The 24,817-nt window shown below is 34.1% G+C and overlaps 3 protein-coding genes across 4 annotated transcripts; 2 read left to right on the forward strand and 1 right to left on the reverse strand.

Moving 5' to 3' along the window:
* The first annotated feature begins 2,405 nt into the window (after positions 1–2,405).
* LOC106711984 (A-kinase anchor protein 14-like) lies at positions 2,406–3,824 on the forward strand. The gene is made up of 4 exons (XM_014504421.2): positions 2,406–2,507; positions 2,879–2,953; positions 3,136–3,303; positions 3,609–3,824. Exons 1-4 carry the CDS (start codon positions 2,496–2,498, stop codon positions 3,789–3,791), a joined length of 438 nt encoding a protein of 145 aa, XP_014359907.2. The 5' UTR covers positions 2,406–2,495; the 3' UTR covers positions 3,792–3,824.
* Positions 3,825–6,159: 2,335 nt separating this feature from the next.
* On the forward strand, positions 6,160–13,846 carry LOC106711956 (neprilysin-4). The gene is made up of 16 exons (XM_045681062.1): positions 6,160–6,211; positions 7,787–7,889; positions 7,995–8,086; positions 8,238–8,359; positions 8,925–9,117; positions 9,399–9,488; positions 9,649–9,835; positions 10,188–10,293; positions 10,943–11,230; positions 11,308–11,490; positions 11,703–12,039; positions 12,318–12,366; positions 12,546–12,613; positions 12,793–12,927; positions 13,198–13,358; positions 13,505–13,846. Exons 1-16 carry the CDS (start codon positions 6,160–6,162, stop codon positions 13,676–13,678), a joined length of 2,340 nt encoding a protein of 779 aa, XP_045537018.1. The 3' UTR covers positions 13,679–13,846.
* An 877-nt stretch (positions 13,847–14,723) lies between these two features.
* On the reverse strand, positions 14,724–19,480 carry LOC106711971 (fibroin heavy chain). 2 transcript variants are annotated; one of them, XM_045680950.1, is made up of 3 exons: positions 19,343–19,480; positions 15,143–16,184; positions 14,724–15,106 (listed from the first exon to the last, which is right to left on the reverse strand). In XM_045680950.1, the coding sequence occupies exons 1-3, from the start codon at positions 19,364–19,366 to the stop codon at positions 14,805–14,807; spliced, it is 1,368 nt and encodes a 455-aa protein (XP_045536906.1). In that variant the 5' UTR covers positions 19,367–19,480; the 3' UTR covers positions 14,724–14,804. The 2 variants fall into 2 exon arrangements, with proteins under 2 accessions (XP_045536906.1, XP_014359889.2); XM_014504403.2 differs by having other exon boundaries at positions 14,724–16,184.
* Between the last annotated feature and the right edge of the window lie 5,337 nt (positions 19,481–24,817).

Consider the following 24,817-nt stretch of genomic DNA (forward strand, 5'->3'; position numbering starts at 1 on the left):
TACAGATGTATAAAATAGTCTGGAAGAACACATGCTAGTTACTAGGATTTTTTTAATTGCGCGCGGACAGACTCGCGGGCGACACCTAGTTATAACATACCTGAGAAATAATTCCTATATACTAATAATTATAGTTTGACTGCGTTCTTTATAGATATAGACAAAATATTATTATAAAATTGTACACAAAAATCTAGATCATTTATATATTATATTTAACCTCGATTAAAAATGTCAATTAATTTCTTATGTGAAACTAAATGTTAATTACCACCTGTATATAATGCTATCCCTTTCACTGTCTTCGAAAAGGAGTGAACAAACGATATGTCTTTTACAATACTTTCGGCAGTGGAAATCGATAATTGATATTGACTATTTATATATACGATTTACTATAATTTTCACAAAGACATTTTATCGAAGAAAACTACCTACAGCTGTGTTTAACTGTAGCCCTTTATACTTCTTACTATTTTGATAAACTAAATAATGAATATGTTTTGATACTGGATAAACCTCTCCAAAATTTTTCACGTATCATCAGTGGGCACGAATATTTCTGTCAATCGCCTTCTTATCGTCATAGTCGATTATGTCAAAATGGTTATTTTCTTCTCATTATTGTGCTCTAAATGAGATATTTATCTTACTAATATTATAAATGCGAATGTTTGGATGAATGGATGTTTGTTTGAAGGTATCTCCAAAACGACTCAACGGATCTTGATGAAATTTGGAACGGTTGTAGAACAAAGTCTGGAAGAACACGTAGGCTACTTATAAAGTTTTTTTTTGACAGCTAAGTAGTAGGTTATAAATCTTCGCATGAAAGTAACATTTTTGTATTCAGTAAAACTGTATTTAAAAGCTATGAATAATGTGTTAAAACTATTAAATAAACCATATACTTATACCAAACTAAAAATAAAACTAATAATGTAAAAAATCGACCCCAAATCGCTGCGCTCGCAGGGAAAGGTTCCCAAGAGGCTGGCGGCATTTCCCCGTTGAATGGCCAGGCTCAACCTTTATCCGAAATGCGCGCCAACCCTTGGAAATCTCCTTGAACAGCTGACGGGCTTCCGCACCCCATGGCCCCAAAGTCTCCACGGCAAAAGGCACAAATGTAACATTAATTTCCAAATAACATCTTAATTACGAGTCTGTATGTGCATTAAGAAAGTTGTCTATGTGCAAACTTTATCGGCATAGCTTGTTTGTCAATACCACAAGAAAAGTATAACGATTTGGCAACGAGATACAACGCCTTATATGTGAGTCTATAGTAACATACATGTATATGTCTACTACGAGCATAACTTTACGCGGTAAAAAACTTTTTAAAAAATCTGAATGTTTGTGATTAATACAAGATCAGTTAAAACAATCGGTTCTCTTTCTGTGCGTGCTTCTTTCTTCGTTATTCCCGTCCTTCGCCGATTTAAAGGAGGCAACTTATCTGCAATTGCGGGTGTCTACGGGCAGCGGTCGCTTCGCTATTTCAGCGAATCCAGGTGGCCGCTTGCTCGTTTACCAATGAATATCGATGTCCTAATTGGTTAAGTCGTACTTAGTCATTAAGTTTAGATTTAGTGCATTGTAAATTTACTAAGAGAATTCTACAGGAAGGGTCTTGTTAGTGGCAGATGAGAGACTGCGAGTGTGGCAGTTAGTCTTTATAGGAAAGACCTTAAGATATCCTTGAATACTGTCATAAAAGATCGGATGTTGATGTCTAGATAGATATTACTGGTATTTTATGGTCTTCGTTGGTCATTTACCATAAGAATCGGATAACCCTAAGCCTTACAAGTGTATTTGCCTCATTATTATACAAAAATGGTAATAACTTTAATTTAAGCATTTGATCTAAATATTTTTTTTATATTTAAGAATATTTATAAAGTTCTGTGTACACTAAACACTAATATTAATGTTTTTTTATTTTTTAATATGTAGTAAAGATTAACTGTCTAACCGTGGGTTTTTGAGAACAAAATCTCCTTTTAAAACATATTGTTATCCCTGTCATTATATTTGAAAAAAACAGAGATAACAGTATGTTTTAAATGGTGATTTAGATCTCAGAAATCCACGGTAAATAACGGATCTCTTATATCAGTAACTTTGGTAAAAGTAAAAAACGGAGATAGTGTAGATTTTTCGATACTGAATACTTATGAAAACACGAAAATTTTGCTTATCATTCAACTATGTCTTTAAATTTTCATCAATGTTTTTTCAATTCAAAAAGATTCAAATTAAAAAAAAATATTTAATTTAACATGCACTAAGTAATGTGTTCAATAAGCGCTCAGTGTGTCTACGCCCTAATATATGCATTTCGAGTCACGTATGTGTCGCAGGATGTAGCCCGGCCCTGCAAGTCTCGTGCTCTATTTCAAATTACCAAATTCAGTATATAAACTGCGCGTGCGCCGATCATTGCCCACATCACATAGTTGCTGCACTTGCAACGGTACTCTATAGACATGAAATACATCGTGAGTATTTATTTTATAAGAAAAAAAAATGAAACTATAATTTAATATCAAAAAATCTGAAAACAAAAAAAATCACAAAAATTACTTCCATTTATTATATAATAAATAATATACGTTTTTCCAAGAATTTATCTGATTACTTAAAAAAAAGGTTGTAAATAATTTGATTAGTTTTACTAAAATCCAAAGATCTTAAGATAAAGAGTTTTCTAAAACTCCTAGAAAACTACCTACATCATGAAAAATTATGTTCAACAAACATGCTATTAAAATTCGAGGAACTTTTCAGAGTAGAAAATAGTTATAATCTGTATTATATTCAGACTGATGCAAATTGCTTCTTTAACAAAAAATATTTATGTCGCTCCCAGGTATTCTTCGCCCTTGTGTCCGTGGCTTTGGCCAAGCCCAAGCCCGGCGGTCTGTTCTCATCATTTGACCATGGCGTAAGTATCACAACACTAATCTTTATCCTCTCAAAACAAATCAAAGTAAGAAACATATTAACCATCATAAAATAATGTTGAAACATCATCGTTGGATTTTCATAACTTAGATATGGCCTCAACTGTGGTCACATGGCCTTAAATGAACCCATTTAATAAATACTTATAACGTTTTCTTTTAGTTCTCATCGCTAGACCTCCACCAGCCAGCTCTCACATTATCTCAGCCCACATATACAGTAGCCCAGCCCGTGGTCCACGCGGCTCCAGTTGTCCACGCGGCGCCTGTTGTCCATGCGGCACCAGTCGCTATTGCCAAGCCCGCCACTAGCTACTCCTCCTTCCAACAGGTAAAATACAACTAAATAAATAACGTTGGTTCCATAAGTCAATAAATCCATACATAAATATTATTTAACTTTAGTGACCCTTCTGCAAAGACGATTGATCAATAATTGCAACAGAACATAAGGTACTAGTCACACAAGACAAGACAACTACAGTCCAACAAGGATTTTGTGACACTTCTTTAAAGTGACAGAAGGATCGTTATGAAGTATTTTACTTTTGTTCACTTTTGCCCACCAGACCAGATAAATTCGTAGCATTACAAAAAAATATATCAGTCTTCTGTAACTAGAATGTTCAATTGCAGGTCGTACATCCAGTACAAGTAGCGCATGCCGCCCCAGCAGTTGTCCACGCGGCGCCAGTAATTTCCCAGCCCATAGTCCATGCGTCCCCAGTAGTCCACACCATAGCTCAGCCTGTGATCCAGAAGTACCTCTCTCTCGGATCTTACGGCGGCTCCTACGGCGGATACGGTCATGGTTGGTAAATGGACGGGAGTTGTAAATAATTTTTAATTACAAGTTTTTTTTTATTTTTAAGCGTTGAGATCATGTCCGTACTAAGGGCGTGGTGCAAATAAAGTATTTTTTAATCATATTTGTTTTTTTTATTACTTACATACAGATTTCAACTTGTACAACAACGCGTTGTCAATTCTTTTATTCTCTACGAAAAAATAAACATAACTTTATATACATTTACGGACAGGTATTCCAGCAGTGGGAACAGACTATCAAAATGAACAAAAAAACATTGTAACTTTAAAAAAGGCTAGATATAGTTTGAAAGTAATACCCGTTGACTCATTTAGACAAATTATCCTAAAGTAAATAATTCTGATATGAATGTTGGCGTATCTTTTTTTAATTGAAACAGTCATCTCTAAGGTAAAATCAATCTTTCATTAAAATTAAATAAATAAAACTATTAAAATCAATATTTGATATTGATATTGATTTTTTCATGGATAACGTTTATGCAGAAAGTATTCAATATTTTGTTACAAACTGAATCGATTTATATAGTGATGTCACCATGTTCATATCGATGACAACAAATCGTTATCGAAAACATCTCAAATTTTTGAGCTATTTATAATATTTTGTTAAGTGTCTTCATACTTCTCTCGCTTTAATCACATAAAAATCTTTTAAAATATCCCTCACACACTTCCTCTCGCTTTGCCAACTCTTTTACTGTCCGTGCTGTTACGCTGTGGAACTCTCTTCCGTCGTCCATACGAGAAAGTACATCGCTGCCATCCTTCAAAAAAGGTCTATCTATATATTTATATATGTTGTATGTATGTATATAATTATTTATGTATATGTATTATGTATATATGTAATATTTATTAAGTTTATTATTTAAGACGTTATTTATGACGACTAGTACACACATTTACTTATTAAATAAATAAATAAATAAATTACCCATTAAACAACCTCTCTCTATATAATGGTAAGCTGTAAGAGAACTCTTTTAGAGTTAAGCTTTCCAGTACAATACTTCATGTGTATGTACAAAGTTTAAATAAATAAAATAAATAAATAAAAAAGCATGTTTGCATTTGTTTGATTATGTTTAATCTAAACTAGTGCGGGATTGTGGAAGTACGGCTTAATCCACGTAAGATAATACGAGTTAAGCCGTTCTTAATTCATTTATTGTAATGTCTCACAAAAGTTTAAACAATTTAAGGATTTGCGGAGTTCCACGAGGTCCTGTCTGACCTCTATTGTTTCCAAATTGATATATCTATCTGAGGACGCTTGCTGGTCGGGTAATAGAACAAAAATACGTCATAACTCTGTTAAATCGATATAGTAGTGTCACATCACTAGCGATTGCGTGCCAGCGGGGACGTCCGCAGGCACTGTCCTAGAAATGGTATCTGATTTATTGTGGCCACCAATTTCATTACATTCGACTTTAGTATTTAAATGCATAGCAAGAATTAAGAAAAGAAAGAAAAAGAGCGAAGGAAAAAACGTAAGAAAAAAGTAAAATTCTCGAAATTTTGTTACAAAATCTTTATTTGAGAATTTTTATAGACGAGAGTAATTATTACATATTTTATAGACGCAGTCAACATTATTTCAAGTTATAATATAATAATTATTTCATTCTAGTATTCTCAGATATTTCACGTAATAAATAATTCACCAAAAATAAGGTCAAATTAATAGAATACCGATTCCTATAACATTGCGTAGTCAAGGTGTTCATGGATTAACTAGTAGACCTTGAACTATAAAACTTAAAACCTCTGCTTATATAGGTAGTTACTATGACTTGAAATGTAGATAAAGATTTTTGTCTTTAATAAATCAGCAATGCAAGATACATCCTGTATATAAAAAAGGTTGTCCTTATCCAGTAAAACTTTACCCTATTGCAGTAAGTGTAATGAACTCTTATATCCAATTAAAAACAAAATTATTTTTACCAAATGTAATTATTTTTTTTTTAAATCAACATAATATTCTCAATAATTCAATGACTCACAAAAACAAACCAAAGATGTATTTAAAGAATTGTCCCATAGTTAATAATTTTATGGTGACAATAGTGTGAACTTTTCAGGCTTGCGAGCGCAGGCTTTCAGTGTCTCGGATGCCATGCGGGCGAACGCTCATTTCGGGTGTTACCACTACAAAAAAATTGTCATGATGTAAAAATGTAAATACATCATCAAACTGCGTAAAACTTAATTCGTATTTTTAATTAAATTAAAAGGAAAATTAAAGATACATTAATATATATAATAATAGTCAATAAAGTAAAATATGTTAAGTTTTGTCTGGAATAAAAAGATTTTATGTTTTCAAGTTATCATTTAAGTTTAAGTTACAATGAATGCATGGGGAAATGAAGGTGATGATGCAATGGGTCCAAGTGTATCGCGTAAGTTCACGTATTATTTTTATTAACGTGGGTCTCATATCGAAAACGTACAAAAATAGAGTTTTTCCCTAAAGAGTAAGACTTCATAAAAAATTGATTGTGGACAAATTTTCAGCTGTAGAAATTAATGTTTTGTGAGCGATGGTTAAATTCTGTGTGTTGACTACATACAACTGTTCCCGCTTTAGGAAATTGCCAATAGTTTATTTATATTTAAACGATATAATAATTAACCAATAAAATTACAGCTACATTGCTTATCTTCATTTTGAGTAGAGTTAAAAAAGGGGGAATTTGTAAGGTCAAAAAAATCTAAGAAAAACATAGTCACCTTTCCCTTTCACCCGTTTCTTGAAAGGAAATGATGGGAAGGGGGTATGGATTAGACTAATTAGACAAATGACGAATAGGTCAGGGAAATATCTTCTTTCTGTGCGCCCCTCCTCCATCGATTAAAGATAGGAAACGCATCTGCAATTGCGGAAGTAAGTGACGACAGAAATAACAGAAGATAGGAATGCAGGATTAAAACCTTCCAATTTCCTTCGCAATAACAATGCGAAAGGAGAGACTCTGAAGGAACCTAAACAACTCATAGCGTGGTTTCAATAACACACACGCATCTAAACATTTAATAAAATTGGAATTTCTGTGTGTAGTAGATTTTGCGAACATGAAGTATTTGCTTTATTTATAACGAAAAAATTTAAATTTTTGTCTACCTATCTATCTGCCCGTATGTTACGGGTGACCTCCGAAACTGCTGGGCCGATGTTGATGGAACTTTGAGGGTATGTTAGCTAATATATGCGGGGTTGTTTTAGAACATTTTTTTTTAATTCAGCGCTTAATAAGTCGCTTGTGACAGCTAGTACATAACTGAGATAACAATGTTTTTACAAGTATACTCGTTCTTTTAATCTGTCGACAAGTATTCAATCACACGTAATGCCTTTCTCAGTAACATAGTAGTAATGTTTTTTGTTAAATATTACATTTGAACTTTGAACTTAAGTAACTTACTTGATCTAATGCAATTTGTAAGTTATTCCGCTGAATTTAAACGATGTCTTAACTTGTTATAAACGCGTTAGAAGCTATTCATTTTACATTAGACCGCATTGCGTAGGTTTAAATTACACTCACGCTCGTAACCCAGCTGGGTAGACAGAGATTTCGGGTATCTTCATCAAACAAACGCCACAAATCTCACTTTACAAAAGAAAGCATAATTTTTGTTTCAACAAGAATTGGAGGGTTTACACATATGTTGTTGGTGTTTCGGCATATAGGTACTTTGTTTACCCTCTACCCTTTAAACATACAAAAACCAAAATAAATACTATGTTTATATGTATACTAGCTGTTGCCCGCCACTCTATCCGCGCGGAATTAAAAAAAAAACTTAATAAGAAGCTCTTGCGTTCTTGCAGACTATGTTCTAAATCTATGCCGAAATGTCATCAAGATGCTTTGTGGCAGTCCGGTGATATCTTCTAACAAACATGCATCCATCTAAACTTTCACATTTATAATATTAACAATAAGTAAGATTAACGAAAGTCTGTTTTTCAGGTCCACCTAGTGTGGCAACAATAACTCGACATCCACCTCTTAAAAATGGAGGTGAACTGAGAGAAACAGGGTATTTGATTGGTATAGGGTCCAGAACGGCAAGGTAAAAAACTGTATTTTATAAATAGGGTGCCGTCGAGAAAATGACTAAAACTAAAATGTTTTTGATGGACCTTTATAAAATTAAAAATAGAGTTCTTTCTTCCAGGTTTCGTAGAAAACATAGAAAAAAATTGTATTGGTTAATACTTCTTATTCTATTGTTTACTATCATATTTATGGGAACCATGCTGGCACTAAGTACGTTTTAAATGTTTTTTTCCACAATAACTCTCATTCTGTTAAAAGTTAGCAATATCCGAAAGTTTCTAGAATAATTGTTTGTGATTATTTTTGCAATCTTTAATAAAAAGACGAAGGTTATCAATTCGACTGTATTTTTTTTTTTTAGTTTACAAATACATATTCAAACCTCCGCCTAATATCTGTATGACGAAGGAATGCCTGCGCTCAGCTGCCAACCTGGCGCTCTCTATTGACAAGACGGCACAACCTTGTGATGATTTCTACCAGGTAAACAAAAGACAAACAAAAACTTTTTACATTTGCACATGTTTAAGGAAAACTAATTTGGGGTCGTTCATAAAATACGTTCGCATACAAGGGGGAGGGAGGGGTCTTGCTGAGTGTGACAAGATGTGACAAGGGGGGACGGAGGGTCTACGGCAACGTGACGTTCTCCGTTCATTATTTTAAATTTTATTATAATAACTAAATAAATATTTTTCATTCTCAAAAATTATGTACTATCATTTGAAATTTATCATACTAAGGAAGGGGGGGGGTTCTTTTTTGTGACGGAATATTTCTAGGGGGGTTACAAAAAGTGTGAGACAGCGTGACAATAGGGGGGAGGGGGTCAAAAAAGCTGGTTTTAGCGTGACGTATTTTATGAACGGACCCTTTCTAAGGAAAATGAGTTTTTAGGCGATGATGATGATGATGATAGAAATATTGGTGATGATGGAATAAATAAAAAGCAATCACAAAGGTTAAACTTGTAATCTGAAAAATATACAGCCAACATTATGTTATCCGTAAAAAAAACTTTCGAAATTTTGTGCTATTATTTTTTTAGTACATGTGTGGAAACTGGCCGAAAAATCATCCAAGACCTGACGAGTACATATCATACGACTGGTTCTCCGACCAGGAGACGAGAGTTTACGCAGCTGTCAGAGACTTTTTGGAAGCGGATGATCCTAATTTGTACAAGAAACCAAAACCCGTACAGCAGACAAAGATAATGTACGAGGCTTGCATGGATGTCAGTAAGTTGATAAATAAAAATTAAATTCCGCCAAAACTAAACAACAACGAAAAACATAACAGACTTCCGTTACTATATAGGCAAAGAACACATAATTCCATTTGTCGCGATCCTGACCTTCATATATCTACGTATAAATGCTTATCGGTTTTGGGTGCTCTTAATACCACCTTTTATTAGACCAATTTGTTCGGTACAAGTGCGTCTAGAAATTAAAAAGAAGTAGACAGATTTAGTGTGGAAGACATAATAAAAATTTGATGAAATCTTTTTTTATTGCAGAAACGTTAGAAGAGCGTGGATTAGAACCAGTCATGAACATGTTAGACGAAATAGGACTTCCACATTTTCCTACAATCATTAATGCCACAGGTTAGATCTAACACTAGATTAAATATAAGCGCTTTAGAAAATGTAGTTGTATTTTAAAATGAAGTTCCTTCTTTAAAGAATTGTATCAAAACATTAATAGACCTAAATTCTAAATAGATATTCATTGAAGCATTCTTTCAATTGAAACTTATTTTTAAAGAATTGGATATTTTCCCAGCTGAAGATCTCAATAACTACACTTTCGACTGGCTGGAGGCCGTAATCAAAATTAAAAAGAAACTCGGAATGGACGTTCTTATTGGGTTTGATATTTTTTTCGATTCAAACAACATTACTAATGATAAAATATTGATCGGCGCGCCTGAAGTCACGCATCCTTTTCCCAGGTAAATTATACAATCGAAATTACGTCTGTAAGCAATCAGACAATGTTTTAAACAAGTTGTTTACATTTTCTCCTTGCTTTAGACATATGATTTGTTTATGCTGTCTTTTATTTATAATCCCATGTATAAAATTGGCTATAGCATCAACCAAGTAGAATATGAATAAGCATTTATTTATTAATAATTAACAAGCTATCGCCTACGATTCCGTCCGTGCGGAATAAAAAAAACTTTATTACCTAATTTTATCGAGATCCGTTGAGCCGTTTTGGAGATATCTTCTAACAAACATTCACTCATCCATCCATCCATACATCATTTATATGTTCTTATAAGTTTTAAACGTTTTCAGTATGCATGGAAACGTTGTATTTAAAAGAAATATAAAACGGAGACATTCACATATTCTAAAGATATCAAGGTCACTTGAATTCAGTACAACAACGAACTTCAACAAAGTAAACCCGTTCAATGAAGGTGACGTATCATCCAAAAATGAGGAAGAATTAAAAGAAAAAAGTGAAACATTTTACGTTGAATTGATGAAATATTTCATTGAAGAGGAATCAAAAGTTAGGAACTTTAATAAATCGGTATCCAATGAACATCTTCTGAAAGTAGCAAATATATATTATGATTTAAATGAAGACATGAATGATGTAAGTAAACTTTTATTTCGATTAAAACAATGAAATTTGTTTAATTCCAAATTTGTAGCTAATAACTATTAACTCAATCTCAATGACAATGAAAGCTGTCAATAAATATAGTGAAGTTAGCTGTCGCCCGCGACTCCGACCGCGCGCAGTTAAAAAAAAATGAAAAATAGATGTTGGCCGATTCTCAGACCTACTGAATATGCTCACAAAATTTCATGAGAATCGGTCAAGACGTTTCGGAGGAGTATGGCAACGAAAACTGTGACACGAGAATTTTATATATTAGATTTGTGGGAATCCTGATTACCACTCTCATAACTGAAGGTTTTAACTGCAGTCTCACATATTGTCTTTATTATGTCAAAGTAAATGAAAGGGATGAAAATATGTGTTAATACAAGAACATTTTTGCAAGCACAATATTAAAGCTTTTTTTTCTTTTATATAGATTATGACATACAATGAAACTGACGAAACAGAGTCATATGAAACACGAGAATACACAGTGGATCAAATCCAGAATATTACAGATTCAGTTCTAGCACTAACTAATGGTACTGCCATTCCTATATGGAAAAGATATTTCGAAGGTATTTTTACAGTAAAAGATAAAAAATTAGATTTTGAAAAGGAGAAAATTTCAATAAATCAACTCGATTTAGAATATTTATGCTTAATGACAGCTTACGTTTCAAAGACTGCGCCAATTCATTTAGAGCTCTACATTTGGATGAAGGTTAGTTAATTTCTTTCTTAAAGGTGAAACTTATTCAAATTACTCTTATCTTCTTTTCTCTCTCATCTTTTAATCAGGTTATCGAAGTGCTAGCTGCAGATACCACACAGACTTTGTACCAGTTGTTCTTAAAGATTTACCCAACCGACATAGTGGCAGCACGAAGTTTGCGATGTGCTAACGCTGTTAATGATATGCTAGGGATGGCTGTCGCGTATGCCATCGCTGAACCAGACTTCATTAATGTTGTTAAACCTGAGGTATTTTATTACTTTTGCAAGTACTAGTCTTTTTTAAAAAAACAAAATAATATATCACTACTAGAAACAAGCAGTCTTATTTTACATAAATTTTAAAAAGTTAATACCAAGGAATATCTCAAAAGAAATTAGATTTTTTTCTAATTTTAACTTCATAAGAATCTGACCACAGCTCGCTTCATTACTTAATAAAATTAAATGTCAATTTCCAGATACAAGTAATGCTAAAGAATCTGAAAGGCGCTTTAGCCCAATTAATAGGAAAAACAAAATGGATGGACGACAACACTAAATTAAAATCGTACAGAAAAATAATAGAAATGAAAACTCTAATAGGTTTCCCTGACTGGTTGCTTGAAGAAGGACAACTTGAGTCTTATTACAAGGGAATAGAGGTTAATAAAAAGACACATTTAGAAAATATGATCAGCATAGCACAAATGGAAATTAAAGCTAAGATGGATGATTATAGACAACCTCGACCAAATTTATGGTACATTGATCCTACTGTGGTTAACGCTTACCACGTCTTCGCAACGAATACAATAAGTAAGTAAAGTTAATATTAGGTAAAATTTCGTTCTAAGCTTTAATAATTTCTTCGATACAAAAATAGAATACTTTTAGCTTTTAGATTTTTCATTTAATGATATATGAATTGGTTAGAAATTCTGTAACCTTGTTTTCAAATACAATTATCTCCAAACCCTTCAAACCTCCATATAATTTGATGCTATCAAGAGTGAAACCAAAATTACTTTAGATCCTAAATTCTGTGTTATTAAAATAACCAAATATTCAACCTACATTTTATTCCCTGGATGCAGCTGTACCTATGGTGATATTACGGTATCCATTTTATGATTTGGGTCTAGAGTGAGTAAATAATGTAAAATTAGATTGGTTTTATTGAAAGAAATTCAAAAGCTTGCGCATATCTTAATGTTTGCTATTTGATTATTTTAATACTTAAATCACATTTAAATTTTTTGCAACAAAAAAGTAATTATTGTATGTTTTAAAGAAATAAAAACTTAATTTACAGTGTTTTTCAGTTCTTTAAACTATGGTTCGTTGGGGACAATCATTGGACACGAAATAACTCATGGCTTTGATAACTTAGGTAAGCTCCCCTCTCTCTCTACGTCCCTCTATCCTATTCTCTTTCTCCCACTCTCTCTCTTTCTCGTCGCTGTCTTGAGAGTAGCAACTCCTCACAAACAACTTACAATTTTAAGGATTTTCACTTCTAGCATAATAAATAGTTTAAAGACAGAACTTGTTATAATTAATAATTTACAGGTCGACTTTACGATAAAGATGGATATTCAAAGAACTGGTGGTCAAACGAAACAGTGGATTCCTATCAGAATATGACGGAGTGTTTAGTCAAACAATACTCATCATTTAAAATACCTGAATTGGATAAAAATGTAAGTATATTTTACTAAAGTTTCTAACAGAAATAAAAATAAACAGATCTTTTGCGCAATAGAATAGTGTCTACACACAATAACCTAGATGAAATCTGCAACGAAAATGCAATGATAAACCCTACATAGTTTTGTTGCTCTAAACGACAACTAAATAGCTGGTCTCTATCAACAGTTTCTATATCAACGTAAATAATACACACCCTTAAGATCCTTGATGTCAAAAATCTTAAAGAAACGCCCACCAACAACTTATATTCTTTACAATAGATAGACGGTCATAAAACTCTGGGTGAGAATATAGCTGACAACGGCGCTATAAGACAAGCATTCGCAGCTTTCGAACGCCATCTGCGTCGTACCGGACCTGAGGCGAAGCTCCCTGGCTTTGAAGAGTATAGTCCACAGCAAATGTTCTTTATGTCTTATGGAAATGTGAGTTAAAATTATAAATTAGATATTCCATTTAACAAATTGTTGGATTCCTTCTTTCTATTCTTATTAGTAAGAACCACACTCTTTTGTTTTGTTATTGTTAATTTTTACATTACATCTGAGCTTTAACTATATTTACACTTCAGCTATGGTGTGGTGTCTCAACAAACAATTCCTTAAAGGCGAGTCTAGAAGACGAGCATTCTCCGCTGAAGTTCAGGGTAAAAGGGAGCCTGCAGAACATCGAACAGTTTTCTCGAACCTGGAACTGTCCACCCGAGTCACCTATGAATCCTACGAAGAAATGTGTCATCTTCTAAAGAACGTGCATAACATTCAAGTTGCAGAAATTAAGATGCTGAGATAGATGTGTGACGTAACCAGACTCGATAAGATCCACAGCGAGAACGTGCGAGGCAGCCACGGTGTTCCCGACATCGCTGACATGACGCGAGAGGGTAGGCTGCGATAGTATCGTCACGTAATAACTTTGCCGGAATACACCAAAGATTTGACACAGCAACTTTCGCGCGGTCGCAAATCCAGGGATGGACTCAAAACAAGATGAAATGATGTAGTGGTCAAGATATACATGAATGCCAAGTCTTTGACAAAGATGTCGACGGTCGTGGCAAGTGGAAGAGACCAATAAGGCAAGCTAACCCCATCGCTATGGATCAAAAACTAGGCAGAAAGAGAGACAGAGACTAGACAGTACATACATATGTAGACATACGTATTTCAATAAGGGCAGAATTTCATTTAATGGATTAATATAGACTGGTAATGATAATAACCTTGAAAGTAACTAAAAGATGTCTCTAAATTCGAAGGCTAACGGAATGAAGCCGCCCCATGTTAACAAATAATTTTATAATGAAGTAGATTAAAATTTGATTGTTTTTTTTTTAACAAATAACTATCAAAATAATCTATGAAGTTTCTTAGCAATCGAGCAGAGTTGTGATGTTTTACGAATTTTTAACAATATTAAAAAAGCAGTATTATGAAATGTTACTAAGCCTTATTTAAATTGTAAATCTTTATAAAAGTTTGTATTATTTTGAACTAGAAATAGTGTTTTAGAGTGTCTATTAATATAAAAAATATTTTCTACGATCTTATTTTGTGTGCGTAATGTAAATAAAATTTGTAAAAAGCTATAAAGGTCTTTTACTAACCAAAGACATTATTAAATGTTCAAAAATTATAGGTTCAAAACTGAATGTATCAGAGAATTTTTTGAGTTAAGCTGAACTGCATTTTAGTTATATTTATGCCATTAATTAATATATCTGACTGAGAATTGGTTTTGCACTGAATTCATAAAAATTATGAAATTAAAAAATAAAATAAATATTTTGGTTCATCAATCATTTATTCTGAATATATTACAGTATTGCAATTCGACTCGTATCAAACTTTATACGAACATACTAACATACCCTAGTGGCTACTGTGAATGCTCGGGTAGCTGGAGATCACTTTGGTGACGCCGATCGAGTGGCCGATGCCAGACGAGATGGAGGACAGACCGTAACCGTGTCCGCTGCCGTAGCTGAGGCCGTAGCTTCCGCCGTAGCCGCTGCCTAGCGATATTCCAGACCCGAGCCCAGACGAAATGCCAATGCCGGAACCTAAGCCGACGCCGGAACTTAATCCGATGCCGGAACCTAAGCCGATGCCGGAGCCGTAGCTCACTCCGATGCCCGAGCCAAGCCCTGAACCGATGCCGATGCCCGATCCGACGCCGATGCCCGATCCGATGCCGATGCCCGATCCGATGGCTACCCCTGAACCGATGCCGGCTGAAGATACTCCCACCGCTGGCGCTACCGCCACGGCTGGTGCTGCAGCAACGGCGGCTACTGGTACTCGTCGTTCAACTACAACGGGTTGAGGTACTGGCACAGGCCTATCGACTTGCACGGGGACGGGTACTCTGACGGGGCGGTCAACATATACGGGATGTGGTACTGGCACCTGACGGTCTACATACACTGGTCGGTCGACGGCTACTTGCTTCTCGACCGTGACTGGGTACGGCACCGGCACGGAGACGGGTACTTTAACTGGATATGGCACTTTCCTCTCATAGTAGACGGGTACTTGTCTCGTGATCTCCACGGGTACTCTGTGTATGACGGGCACCGGTCGATCCACTGCCACAGGCACAGGCACTCGAACTGGCACCGGTACCTGACGATCGACGGGCACGGGAACCGGAACTTGAACGGGTACTTGGACGTTGTTTGTTACTGTCCTGGTGATATATCTCGGGACTTCTTGGCGCAGAATAACTGGGTTGGGTTGAACGGAGACTGATGTTTGAACAGCTGCGGGTCTAGCTGCTACCGCCACGGCCGGGGCGGCAGAAATTCCACCCCCAATGGCTATTCCTGGTCCGGCAGCTATCGCTGGTCCGGCAGCGATACCGACTCCTCCTCCAGAAACGGCTATGCCAGATCCGATTCCAGAACCGATGCTGATTCCTGAACCGATTCCAGAACCGACGCTAATTCCTGAACCGATTCCAGAACCGACACCTATTCCAGAACCAATACCGATTCCTGAACCGATACCAATTCCTGAACTGATGCCAATACCGGAACCGATACCAATACCAGATCCGAGACCGATTCCACCGTGACCGATCGCAATTCCTCCATGACCGATTCCAATTCCACCGTCGAGGCCGTAATGACCGGTGGAGATGATGCCTCTCTTCACTCCCTTTACTGACGATCCGTCTTTGATTCCATTATCTAAAAGTTCTGAAACTTTTGATTTGTCTTCTTTTGCCAAACTGCTGCAGACCAGCAGTAACTGAAAAGAAGAGAAGTTAGGTTAGAAATATTTATTAACTTAACATCATCTCAGAGAGCTACCAAATTTCTGGTAGCTGTAATTTTGGTGTACTCAAATATTTGCAGTGCTTGGAGAGAATTGGAATGACAAGCCTACTTTTTGACTACTTATCAATTTAATATTCATTAATTACAATCGCTAATTATTTGAAAACAATTGACATCGTGAGAAACAAACAATAATACAATCTATTGCAATTTAAGTCCCACACTCTACAGAAAAAGATTCGAATGAATGCACAGTACCGATACGAAATCGAGACCAAGGCTGGTGACTTTACAAAACCAAAGCAAACTTATATTTCTTGTTGTTTTACATTTTCAACTGTAACATATACTACCTTAGATTCTAATCTAATCTAAGTACCACAATTTATTGGAATAAATTTTATCATAAATTTTTAGCTTATGCCAATTATTTTATTTTTTCTGATAAAAGTGATCTATTTGTAGCAATGCAGGTAAACAATAAATCTAAAGCTAACTAAAGTAATAAATGGTCAAGGCTCGGATTACGCAACTAATAGATCAACCGATAAAATGTAAGCTATTTTTTTTAGTCTAGACAAGGGCACCTAGTAAGAATTTATAAATTTATTTACCGTTTTTGTGCTGAACATTATTTTATTATGAACTTTATGTACTAAATACTAGATGAAGCTATATTTTCAAATTTTGAAAAATAAAAGAAATGCAAGTTTACAAACGCAGCATGGATTTTTTAAATATTATAACCAACTAATTTTATCATATATTGATTGACTAACTGTCGCCCGCAACTCCGTCTGCGCGGAATTAAAAGAAAAGTAATAAGTAGCCTATGTGTTCTTCCAGATTAAGATCTACATACATCTATACCAAATTTCATCGAGATCGGTTGTGCCGTTTTGGAGATACCTTCAAACAAACATCCATCGCATTTATAATATTAGTAAGTAGTAAGATGTAATTTAAAATGTAATTAAAAAGTTATAAAATTTCATATTTACTTGATTTGAAACTGTAAATAGTGTTATTTACTCACATATAGCAGCACCATTTTTTATCAAACTAATATTATCTTTGTAAACTTAACATAAAATAAACATGCGAAAAAAGCAGTAATCCGGGAATAGAGGAGGCGTCTAGTGAAACAGGTCACGACACTTACTTGATGACCACGAGACTGGTCATAAAGACTGAAGCGACTGAGATGAAATATTATACGTCCACAGGATATCCTTTGCTTATCCTAATTCGGACATCTATGTTCAGTTAGCAACGAATTATAAAATTCTTGCCGTACCCTACTAATAAGACAGGTCCGTAGTTAGATCCTTGCGAAACACCGATCATGATTATATCCTAATATGGAAAGTTGCAAATATTACATACTAGCTTTTACCCGCGACTCCGTCCGCGCGGTATAAAAAAAAAAAAAAAGAAAAGAAAACGGGGTAAAAATTATCCTATGTCCGTTTCCTGGTTCTAAGCTACCCGCACACCAATTTTCAGTCAAATCGATTCAGCCGTTCTTGAGTTATAAATGGTGTAACTAACACGACTTTCTTTTATATATATAGATATAGATGTTCAGAATGAAATAACTGATATCCGCAATTAAATTTGTATGATACAAAAAAGAATAACGTAAAATTATGAAAAACAAAACAGCTCATTTGGCATTATTAAATAAATATAAATTGCAGTGATGTTTGATTTAACATCTCCATACAATATTTTCATTACTCTGTCCATTTAAGGTATGAGTGGTTTCAAACCTTAAGAAGTAATTTCAATAGTCGATAACCCGGTCGTTATATAAGCGGAGTGTCCCCGAATACGGGCTAATAACTAGTGAAAATAATCAGTCGATATAAAGCAAGTGTCGTGCAGGGACTCGGTGGCCGAGTAATAACGCTTGCAGGTACTAACGACTAAAGAAATTGCACCCTTAATCTTTTATTTTGTAAGGCTTTGTACGATCGACTTAAAGATAACGTCTAGTAAGTTTCAGCTTAATAAATAAATATTAAGACCTATTGCGGCATACATTAAACAGTTTTATACTGTGATGTAGTTATTACTTAATTAATTCTATTTTGATAATAATCTCACCGGAACAAAAAAAACTCATTTGAACTTTAAACTAAAAGTCTATACTCTTTTATATGCTTTCCGAAAATCGAAGCTTTCAAGCAACATATAATTAAATAACAACAAAGAAACATAAATCAAACCCAATCTAAGTTACAACTTGATTTTACTTAGTTGTAAACTATCCAGAGCACGAGCAGGATATGTATCAGTTAATAATAATAATAATGTTTTGCTTTACATTTTGGCCTACTGTCGACTTAGACTAGTTAACAAGTTAACTAAGTTACCTATTGGGAAACGACGGCACACCCAAGCCCTAGAAATAGAGCAATGGTTTTCAAATGTCTATAAAATCGATACTTATGTTCTGAATTGAATTATACGAGTATCTGCATATATATAATATTATATTTTTTATATATTACAAGTTGGCAAATGAGTAAATTACCACCTGAATTAACCGAAATGTCGAAGCGACCGCTGCCCATAGATATCCGCAATTGTAGATGCGTTGTCTACCTTTAATCGACGTAGGAGGAGACGCACAAAATGAGAATATTTCCCCTTCCTATGCATCTCCTCCTCCATCAAATCCACTTTCCCTTCCCATCTTTTCCTTATAAGAAAAGGGTGGGAAGGGAAAGAAGACAAACATTAGGCGTCCGGCACCACACTCATCGGACATAAAGCAGAATTACTTCCACTTCACACCTGTCCTGGGTGAGCCAGGCCATTCATGCAATAGATGTTCTTGTTGCTAGCGTCTAACACTGTTAAATAACTTAATAAATGCAAATATTTAGATGTATAGATAGATGAATATTCCACGTTTATGTCAAATTTAATCGAGATCCGTTAAGCCGGTCTGCAGATACCTTCTAATAAACAGCCATTCATCCAAACCTTCACATTTATAATATTAGTAAGATTATTAATTTATGTAATTTCTTAAAGAAATTGTAAATCATTTTTTGTAACAAAAAATGTTACACACAGATTACCTAAAAAAATTTCACGAATCACAAAAAAAATCCTTACCATCAAAAGTGGGATGGCGGCCATTTTGGAAAGACGTAAAACAAAAACTATTCCCGAGTTATCACAGCCAAATCACATTACTTTTTAAAAACAATAATTTTTAATCGTTTTGATTTTATCAACCGAACGAATCGATATGTGGAGTCAATCTGCCTACAAAATCCCAGAGAGCGGGCTTATATAGATGTATGTACTGTAATTGCACACATACTGAATTACGATCCTACGACTTACTTAAGGTCCGTATACATATGTACGCTGTTCTTATTACATCTCAATTAATTTACATCTTAAAATAAGTTACATCGACGATACTATCAAGCGAGTCATATAAATCGTTTCGTTATTGTTTTATTCGTTAAAACACCACTAAAATACAACAAAAACTGAAATGACTTCTTTGGATTTTGACTTTATTTTTGAATTTAAATAGAACCAGCTGTAGCCAACGACTCCGTCTGCGCAGCATTAAAAAAAACTTTGTAAGTACCACATGTGTTCTTTCAGATTATGATGTTCTACAACCGTACCAAATTTTACCAAGATCCGTTAAGCCGTTCTGGAGATACCTTCAAACCGTAAATTCATCCATCCATCTAAACATTCGCTAGATATCACCAATAATTCACTTTCTATATTCAAAATACTCTAACTAGGCTTGGACTATTTTAATAATATGATGTTTGTTGTTAATCTAACTCTATTTTTTTTTTGTAAAGATGTCAACTGAAAACCAGCTAAAGGACAGTTTGGTATATCCCTGCTTCGCTGAGCTGGCATCCTTTTGCCACACTTGTACCAAGTTTGTGCCTTGTGTGTGTTTTATGTTTTATATTATTTGTGTGGTAATAAATGTTTTTCCTTTCTTTCTTTGAACTAGATAACATCGTAATTTCTAAATTACACAGTACCTTTTTTCTTAAATAATATTTATCGCTTGCTAAAATAAGTAATAAAATTAATGAAATCGGAGTATCTCTATGTAAAATAAAAAAAAATAATATTACGCCAACACATTGTATTTGCAAAAAGCCAATTTTTAAATTCTTGTCTGTCCGTCTGTCTGTAAAACCTGTCTATAATTTTAACGGGACTTTCACTGATAGCTTTTGTATACTGGAATATTATAGACTTCTTTTTCTAATAAATCATTTTTTTTATATATCTAATGGTGGCAAACGAGCAAGAGTCACCTGAATTCTCCGAAATAGTGAGGCTACCGTTGCCTATAGACATCCACAAATGCAGATGCGCTGCCTACCTTTAATCAACGGAGAAGGAGACGCACAGAAAGAGGATACCCTTTCTATGCGTCCCCTCTTCCGCCAAATCCACTTGCCACCTTGCCATCCACTCCTAATAAGAAAAGGGAGGGAAAAGAGGACTAAAATAGACTTTTTCTTTTCTAAGTCCTAAAAGGTATGTACTTAAGGTAACTATCTGGATTAAGCAAGTTAATAACTGATGTGTTTAACAGAGGGCCTAGTACGAAAATTCTTACACGTTATGAAGGCGCGTGTAGAAAATATTCGTGCTAGGCCCTCAGAGTTGAGTAACAATGATTTAGTTTGCTCTGGATTAGAAGTGACCTCTTTACTCCCGGAAATAATGTTCAGATTCGCACACCCTGCTTACTTGAACGGCCCTACGACATGAATGTATCTCAGCACGTATTGCTGTCACTGTTTTTTTCAAAGAGTGTGTGTGGGACAAAAATATGTACCAACACAAGTTTCACAGCAATCGGAACCCACATTTAAGATTAAGTAATGTAACATAATAACTTTTTCTCTACCGTAATACGATATAGCGTAGCGGTGGCTGTACTTACGTATTATGCAGCCGTTGCTTCGATATAGAGACAAAAATTACCTTTTCTTAAATCCAAATGACGTCCAATTATTACAAAATTATGTACATAATTTAGTCAAACAAACTTTCCGGAACTGTACTTTTGCAGATGTCCCTCTATACTCGTCCGATGTATTTAATACAATTTAAAATCTAATATATAAAATTCTCGTGTCACGGGGTTCGAACTTGAACTCCTCCGAAACGGCTTGACCAATTCTCATGAAATTCAGTAGGTCTGAGAATCGGCCAACATCTATTTTTCATAACCCCCCCCTCATTTAGTTTTTTTTTTAACTGCGCGCGGACGGTGTCGTGGGCGACAGCTATTTATATATATAACATAATGTATCTGTATGTTGGACGATCATAGATTCAAAGGAAAGAAGATTACATGTTGCTGAGATGCGTATGTTAAGATGAATGTGTCATGTGACGAGTAAAAAGTTAAAAATGTGAATATTAGCGGAAGTTTGAACTTTACGCCCGAGATGGAGAAATTGAGAAGCAAAAGGTTACCCTGGTATGTAAATATACATACTGTGCCGAACCCCATAGGGACAAGGGCAGGTTGAAGATTATAGAAAATAATAAAAAGGGATGTTACTAGATGACTTATAGTGGCTGATCGTCGACTATTATTTTACCAATAATAATAAATAACTAAGTCATGCTTCAGTAAGATTTTTCTTTTTTCAGGAGAAGGGGGCAAACGAGCAACGGACCGCCTAAAGTTATTTGATTCGACGCCCATAATAATAATAATAATTATTTTTGTATGTATGTATGTATGTATAGTGTGTAATTTAGGTTTTATATATATGTATTTATCGTAAATACGTAGCATATTTATTAGTTTTTATTTAACCATTATTTATTTACTTTATCTATCATATAAAAACCAGCCAGGCGGAGACAGAATTAGTATGAAATAATAATAATAATAATAATGTTTATTTAATTCAGACTAAAAAAGATCCATATTATTATACTAGGGTTAGTAAAGGCTTAATAAGTAATGTTAGTAACAAAAATAAAGAGAAAAAAAAGAACCATAGAAGTAGAACCAATTCTCTATGTAGTATTTTGATATATTTTATGTTTTTTAGTATATTATATAAAAAGGTGTAACGGTTAACCATAAAAAGTACTGGAAAACCATTACTTTTGGACATAAGCGTTAATATTCGTTTACGTGAATATTTTTTAACATAATCGTTTCGTATCGTATCAGTTCAAAAACTTGAAATCGTGTTTTTTAACCGACTAAGTATCGAATACATGAATACCAACGCCCTAAAATGAAAATCACATTATAGTTTTTAAGTTTGCTTACATTTTCAATAGATTACTTAATTCTGATCTAAGTTAGGTAAAGCTCGACTTGAAATGTTGACCGGGATTAGCATCCGCAGCTTTGCGACATCGTATATTAAGCAGGTAACTTAAAAGCTTTAACTTTAAAGTCCACTGCTAAATTATTTCCGCATAACTTAACTGTATTGTAATTAAAAATATGAATGAAAATATTATAAAGGTTTATAAAAAAACTAGTATTTTCTTTCGAAGTTTTTATGTCACAAAATGTGTCGCATCCTTGAATTTATATACTCGATTCTATTCGTTTCTAGAAATCATTATAAGCTTTTATTTCAACTGTCGCGATGTTTGACATCAAATCTTGCAAATTAAACTTGATCTACTTTCCGGTTATTGAGATGAAATTTCGCATACATGTGTAAATCATAACATAAACATCATAGTATGATGACATGGTGCTGGATGAAGCTGGAAGGTAGCCTGATGATGAAGCTGGAAGGTGGCCAAAGGAACTTCACAATGAAACGCTACATCCTCATCGAGTTTGGGCTCGTTTGAATCATCTTGAAGAAGAGTTTTTTTAAGTTCTTTAATTTGATATGAGGCTTATTTATAAGTTTTTTTTAATTTTTTATAAACTTAAGTGAAAGATTTTTCGAAAAGGACATAATATAAATTTAATGAGAAAAAGAAATGGCTATGCTATTAAACTACTAGTACAGTATCTGAACGCAAATTATGTTGAATCCAATTTTGAAAAACTTTAGGTAGACTTTAAAATTTGAATAGCGATGTAGTTGCCCTCAATAATTCATCTAATTTAGGAGTGACTGTTAATTCTTTAGAACATCAAGCATTTCTTCGATGTCCGATAAATTCAGATTTACATACAGATTTAGTTTTGTTTTTAACCTTGTCTATTTGACTGCTGACTTTCAGCGTATGACTAATTTTCATTCGTATCAACGCACATGCTTGTTGATTACAATTTTGGTTTCGCTCTTTAAATATCGTAACCTAAAACAAAGTAAATCGTAACTGTGGTTTTTCCAAAACATTCATATAAAAACATAGGAAATGATGGGAAGGAGAAGTGGATTTGGTGGTGGAGAGAACGCATAGGAAGGGGAAATATTTTCTTGTGCATTCCTTCATCTCTTAGTAATTAGTATATGTTTTAAAAGAAGAAATACTCCACGTATTTATATAATTAACTTTATGCGTTAGGTTTTATTTCTTCATCAAGCGGTAAACAGTTATCCGTTCATCCTAAAATGGAAAGATTAGCGAAGTTATGCAATAATTTATGTGCTTTTAATGGAATAAGATATTAAATGAGATCGGTTAAGTTAAAACTAACGAAGGTAGGGCCTCTATAAGGGCATAAAGGTGAACATAGTTTTTTTAATATTAATTAACTAAGCAATCAGGTCAATGACCGAAATGCGTTCGAGATGCAATCGTTCTGTCGTATTTACATACAGTATATTTTACGATGCAAATCCGTTATGAATTACCGATTAATATTTTCTAAATAAAATGTCAATGTGTTTTTTCCTTTAGATGGCGTTATGTTACCTTTCTTCTTTCACTTTTATTCTTTTTATTCAAATATCCAATTAGGTTTAAATGTAATGCGAATATTGCACCGAAAATAAATAAAACTATCGTTTAAAAAACATTCATCTACGTTAAAAGCATAAGCAGGAAAACAGGTAATTATTTTCTAACAGCAAGACGTGAATTCTAAGCATAAGAAAGTTATGTTTCTAAAAACTATTCAACTGGTAGAAAAACTACATAATCGTGTAATTATAGGTGAGGCAATTAATTATATTTACAAGCAACAGTTGCATTTTAAATGCCTTCGTAACAAGAATCATAAGGTTGGATGGGACGTGGTGCAACTTGGGTCTAGTTTTTGTGCGGACTTCATAACTAGCACAAGTTAATCCAGGATGTTTATACTATTGATAATAATACATTTATCTATATTTAATAAAATTATTTCATTTCTAATGAGAGACATTATGTAACTAACTAAAATTAAGAAGGACGTGATTGAGGTTTTTTATCGTATAAAATGGCAAACGAGCGAACCTACAGATATCTTCAATAAGTGAGAAGGTTGTAGATCTAGTATTTTAATGGCCAGAGGAGATGATGTAAAAAAAAGGAATATTTTCCAATACATTTGTCATGTCCACTTTCCGTTTCGTTATGGAAAATGGTGGGAAAATTAATAACACTTGGAGAATTGGTTAAGAAAGACTAGACGTGTTGAAAATTTACTTATTTATTACT

This window comes from Papilio machaon, chromosome 14 (genome assembly GCF_912999745.1).
Source record: "Papilio machaon chromosome 14, ilPapMach1.1, whole genome shotgun sequence".
NCBI lineage: Eukaryota > Metazoa > Arthropoda > Insecta > Lepidoptera > Papilionidae > Papilio > Papilio machaon.